The sequence below is a fragment of the Zingiber officinale genome, chromosome 4A (genome assembly GCF_018446385.1).
Source record: "Zingiber officinale cultivar Zhangliang chromosome 4A, Zo_v1.1, whole genome shotgun sequence".
Lineage (NCBI taxonomy): Eukaryota > Viridiplantae > Streptophyta > Magnoliopsida > Zingiberales > Zingiberaceae > Zingiber > Zingiber officinale.
In genome coordinates, this window is record NC_055992.1 from 162,007,235 (window position 1) to 162,013,398 (window position 6,164).

At 38.0% G+C, this 6,164-nt stretch overlaps 1 protein-coding gene across 1 annotated transcript; it reads right to left on the bottom strand.

Annotated features, from left to right (window-relative positions):
- Positions 1 to 3: 3 nt before the first annotated feature.
- LOC121972086 (biotin carboxyl carrier protein of acetyl-CoA carboxylase 1, chloroplastic-like) lies at positions 4 to 6,164 on the bottom strand. Its single transcript, XM_042523697.1, has 7 exons — positions 5,964 to 6,164; positions 5,615 to 5,668; positions 5,371 to 5,534; positions 4,951 to 5,275; positions 4,797 to 4,868; positions 591 to 656; positions 4 to 334 (listed from the first exon to the last, which is right to left on the bottom strand). Exons 1-7 carry the CDS (start codon positions 6,114 to 6,116, stop codon positions 311 to 313), a joined length of 858 nt encoding a protein of 285 aa, XP_042379631.1. The 5' UTR covers positions 6,117 to 6,164; the 3' UTR covers positions 4 to 310.

Here is a 6,164-nt window from a genome sequence, read left to right on the forward strand (position 1 = left end):
CTCTTGAGGAATTCCAAGCAATCTCAATTGATATCCAAATGTTTGGTACAAGACAAAATGTTTAAAAAATAAAAACAAATTGTTTCAACGAGATGGATAAGAGAGCACCAGTCAGTTACAGTGTCAAAGAGTCAACAAGATCACAAAGATTTATTGCAGTTTGAATGGGAAAAAAAAATACATTTTAGCAACTAGACTCAGATAAAAGCTATCACCGTTTCCAATTCACATGCATAGTCAAGTCTTGGAAGAAACTAAAAGGAAAGAGAAACTGACGGAGAGCATCCGTAAGCATGGCAGATGGACAGGCTCAAGGTTCGATGACAAAAATTGGCTGCATAAATATCCCAGAGAAAGTTTAAAATGTGAAGGTAAAAAAAGGCACAGCTTCTCTTTCTCTCTATATCTTGTAACAAATTGATACCGAAATAATATGCAGCATTATTTCATAGAATTAAAGGTGTGAAATATGACCATCTGTTACATGTTAAAAACGATAATGTTTTAAATTTTTAGAATATTTTTAGAATTTTAAAATTCAAGAAAATAGACTGCAGGAGTGAAAGAAGTGAAAGAAAATAGATGCTAACCTGTCCTACACCTACAGGTTTGCCATCTTCGATCAGTATCTCCACGACAGTTCCGGCCTGATCAGACTGGAAAGGAACAGTGTAAGATTCATAATGTTTTCGCATTAGAAGCGACAACATGATAAACAGTGAATAAGTTTGACTCTGGTAAAATAGAACTTCAGAACGATGACAGTTTGCTTAATTTGTCAGCATGTAGATAAGTATATATATGTCAAACAGGACCACCGAATATACTATGAAGTAATGAAACAATAAAATAAATAGCAAGGCCGATGTTATTTTACTTTCTGAATAAGATAGCTGTGTCATTCTAGGTGTTAAGAACAAATATCAATAGCCCATTACTTCTTAATCAGCTGCTACATCAGTAGCCCATTACTTGTTAATTAAATCTAATAGTTGGGCACGAATGGTACGATTATAGAAGCACAGTGACCAAATCAAAACAAAAAGGGAATTATTGTTAGGAACCTCAAATCTGCAAATCGAGATAGAATTGTATGAAATGGCTAAGTGAAATCCATTCCTCTACAAGTGGACTGAGAAGTTCAGTAAGATAAAATGCAAGACAAAAACAAGAAAGAAAAAAAAAACTGAAAATGATAAGTATTGGAATGCACTAAAAGGGATGGACAAGTGAAAGGAATATCTACAAATGAAATCAAAAAAGATACAAGTAGAAAAAAAATCCCAGAAAGAATCCAGTGACAAGCATTCAAGTGGGTTGTTGGAAGCTGCAGTCCCAGAGATTAACACATTATATTTGTGTTTGAGAAAAAGTATGGTAGTTCCCTCTGATGATGTGGCGATCCGAGAGGAACCCCAAATGATGAATAATTAGCAAAATTCTACAGAGACAGTCCAATTATCGAAGTCGTGGTGGGATTATTCTTTTGGTCATCAACATCCCTGGTCACTTGAAATTGTACTTAGCATTGTACAAAGAAATTTCAACAATGATAGTGATGGGAAAACTAAAACCAAGTTAACTTTTAACATTTAGAGTACATCAATGATTGTTCTATTGAATGTATTTTTATTGTATACAAAGCTTCAGATAGTTGAGCCCACCAAGTACTGGGTCAGGCTGGAATAGTGATCTCAGTCAGTAGAATAGTTGGATATCAAATAAAGATTGTAAGTCAATGATTTTCCGGATTCACTTATGGATGAACTATTTCTGAGAAAGTACATTAAGGGTTGTGGACTTGTATAACAAATCAAGTAAAATATTGGAGATATTCAGTGTGATATTCCCAAACTTACATGGACTATTGGACTAGCAAGAAGGTCTTGTTCCCTTCCTTTAAATGTTCCCTGTTGGTAATTTTTTCTTATGAACCATACCAAAGAGAGTTGCCACCTAAGTGATCTCTTTTAACTATGCAAACTCTGTATTTACTGCTCTCTTTTATGTTTTCCTATTTATTGTTGTGTTTTAGGCTAGTACACTAGTAGGAGAGCAATATCCCATGCTATAGAAACTTCTCTGTAAACGTAGTGTGTAACTGCAATTGTTGAAGTCAAAAAAGGTGGCAAAGTGAATGCTAATATAGATTAACAAGCACCTAGTTGACAACAAGAGACTAGTTCTTCCTTTCATTTTGGCAGTCTTAAATACCAAGCAAGTAAACAGAATACCAGTAGTGATGTCATTGTAGCTGAGGTCATGGTGGGCAAGGTTCTTGAGGTTGCAGATGAAGGGTAGGATAGACAGGTCACTGAGTATGTTGGGGACAGAAATTTTAGTGTGCATGAACCCGTCGCTATTACTGTGCATGAAGCCAGGTTGTACTTGAGTAGCTTTCAGTAATCATTCTTTTTTTATCCTTCTCTTCCATCATCCCATGTCAATAGTGTTTCTTCGCTTCTCTTTGCACTTCCACCCTCCTTCCACTCCCTTCCTCACCTACTCCCCTCCAATAAACACAGCCACCTAAGTGATCTCCTTTAACTATGCAAACTCTGTATTTACTGCTCTCTTTCTTTTATGTTTTCCTATTTATTGTTGTGTTTTAGGCTAGTACACTTGTAGGAGAGCAATATCCCATGCTATAGAAACTTCTCTGTAAACGTAGTGTGTAACTGCAATTGTTGAAGTCAAAAAAGGTGGCAAAGTCAATGCTAATATAGATTAACAAGCACCTAGTTGACAACAAGAGACTAATTCTTCCTTTCATTTTGGCAGTCTTAAATACCAAGCAAGTTAACAGAATACCAGTAGTGATGTCATTGTAGCTGAGGTCATGGTGGGCAAGGTTCTTGAGGTTGCAGATGAAGGGTAGGATAGACAGGTCGCTGAGTATGTTGGGGACAGAAATTTTAGTGTGCATGAACCCGTCACTATTACTGTGCATGAAGCCAGGTTGTACTTGAGTAGCTTTCAGTAATCATTCTTTTTTTATCCTTCTCTTCCATCATCCCATGTCAATAATGTTTCTTCGCTTCTCTTTGCACTTCCACCCTCCTTCCACTCCCTTCCTCACCTACTCCCCTCCAATAAACACAGCCACCTAAGTGATCTCTTTTAACTATGCAAACTCTGTATTTACTGCTCTCTTTCTTTTATGTTTTCCTATTTATTGTTGTGTTTTAGGCTAGTACACTAGTAGGAAGGAGAGCAATATCCCATGCTATAGAAACTTCTCTGTAAACGTAGTGTGTAACTGCAATTGTTGAAGTCAAAAAAGGTGGCAAAGTGAATGCTAATATAGATTAACAAGCACCTAGTTGACAACAAGAGACTAGTTCTTCCTTTCATTTTGGCAGTCTTAAATACCAAGCAAGTAAACAAAACACCAGTAGTGATGTCATTGTAGCTGAGGTCATGGCGGGCAAGGTTCTTGAGATTGCAGATGAAGGGTAGGATAGACAGGTCGCTGAGGACAGAAATTTTAGTGTGCATGAACCCGTCGCTATTATTGTGCATGAAGCCAGGTTGTACTTGAGTAGCTTTCAGTAATCATTCTTTTTTTATCCTTCTCTTCCATCATCCCATGTCAATAATGTTTCTTCGCTTCTCTTTGCACTTCCACCCTCCTTCCACTCCCTTCCTCACCTACTCCCCCTTCCCTTTACGTCCTCCAATAAACACAACCTTAAAGTTTCAAAAATCAAGTCAGACCAACAGTTCAATTCAGATTAACCATATATTGAAAGATTACAACAACTGGAAAAACTCAAGAACCCATGTCATGTTCAATTCGTCCAGAATATTGATATATCTTTTGTTTTAAAATTATTAGATTTTTCTGTTTTATATTTTTATTTAATTCAATTAAACTGGTTGGACTAGTTTAACCATAGAAGCGCTAGGCTACTCTCTGACCAATCCAAATTTATACATTGATTACAGAGCCATTATATAAATGATATGCATGATTATATTCACAGACTACAGTCCATTATACTATTATTACTTGGAGAAAATAGTTGTAGTATATTAAAAGGAACAAGCTATTCATCCTTCTTAATGCAATACGTTTGCATATTTCAAGCACTGACAGCTAGTTAAGCCAATCCCAGAAATTATAGATTGAGGATGCAAAAGACAGTTGTGACAAGAGCAAGATACAATGTCAATTGTGATTTAGCCATTTAGGCAAAAGGGATGATACCTATAATTACAATAAAAACTGAAACATTTTATAAGTTTAAGAATAAAAGATTCAATTTAAGGTCCATTGTACTGTGCTCGTGGGAGCACAAACTAAGGGAAAACCCGTGTTCAATTGCTAATGTTTGAGAATAAGGAGTCTTTTGGGTTAAAAGTCAAGATCCAACTGTTGAGATCTCCAGTGAATAAGATTAGAGTTTCTCACAGCCTTCTTGAGTAGAAAACAACAAACAATAGCAGAAAAAAAACACACAAAGCTCTGTTGACAAGGATTATAAGAGAAGATGTCAAATAAACTATTTAGATGAGGACATGAAATATAGAGGTGCCAAAATTTCAATATACTATTTAGATGAGGACTTAAAATATAGAGATTTATTAGTTGAAAATTATCATCCTTCTTTTAGACTTGTTAAATATACGGACATTATCCATTGGCCAAAATAGGAGCTCCAATTTAACTCCCATGATCACTTTCATGGATTTGGATAGAGGTGAAAAGACAATAAATTCATTTCAATCTTACAGCCAAAATAATAATAATAATAAAAAATTAAAATCAAACCATCCTAAGAAAGTGGGCTTACTTCAATTTCATTCATCAGCTTCATAGCTTCAATAATGCAGAGTACTTGTCCCTTGCTGACTTTGTCGCCAGGCTATGAAAGTAGGCAATTTAAGTAGGATGCAATGTATTAGCTCATTAAGTTTCATCTACAAAAAAGTGAGAGTAGCAATCACCTTAACAAAAGGGGGCAAGCCTGGACCAGGGCTTCTGTAAAGTGTCCCTGACATAGGACTCTTAAGAGGAGGATGTGATGTCTTTAAAGCCTTAGGAGTAGATGCAGGGGCAGAGGCAGGAGGCGCTGGCGATGCGGGAGAAGGAAGGGCGGGGGCAGGAGATGGTTGTGGAATTGCTTGTGAAACTGGTAACGGAGATGCAGGGGTTTGCATCATAACAACTTGGGATGGTGGAGGCTGAGGTAAAGCCTCCTTTTTGCGAATGATAACTTCACAATCATTTTGTTTCAGCTGCAGTTCAACAATATCTCTTGAATCAACAAGCCTGCGTCACAAAAATGTGAATCGAGAAGCCTGTTTAGGTTTTACACTACCAAATAATAAAAAAAAACAAATAGGTAGAAGCCTCATTCCTCATACTCTACTAGGCTTGCAACTTGAGTCATAAACTCAGCAATTGCCTCCTCCGTTAATGGAGCTGAAGGTGGCGAAACATTTTCATTTCTCACATTCTTCCCTTTGAGCGCTGAACTATCCGCCTTAGTCCCAGAAGATGCAGAATTATTGGCGGATCCACCAACATCCTATGCCGGGAAGTAAATCCAAGGATGAGAACGAATAAAACCAAAACTAAGCTAACAACGGGAAATGCATTAATGCTTACGTCATTCAATTGAGCCTTCACAGCGACAGCATTATCTCGGCGGAACCCCAATCCCTACAATATGGAATTTGTACTACCATCAAACATTACCACGAAAACAACAAAAACCAATTATATGGGAAGGAACGGGCTGAAGGAGTACGGATCAATCGTCAACAAGAGCAAAGAACAGCAAAATCAAAAATCGAAACAAAATGTCGGCTTCCAAGAATTTCAATCAAAGAAATCAAAATAGCCGAGGAGATGAAAACAATCTGTTTTCCGAAATCTACCAAGGAACGGGTGGCAGGGAACAGATCTAAGATGAAGTCGAGCGAGAAGAGTGAAAAGGCTATCAAATCAAGCGAACCTTGGCGTGGAAAAGGAGAGGCTTCTGGAGCTTCGAAGGGAGAGAAAAGGAGACCGAAGCAGGGCGTCGGTGCGAGGCGGAAGAAGCGGAAACGGCGGCGGCTGACACACCGGTGGCGGTAGCAGCGGCGGCGGGGGAGGCGGAGGCCACCATGGTCGTGACTCGGAACTCGGGAGGCCGAGAGTCGAGTTTTGGGGATTC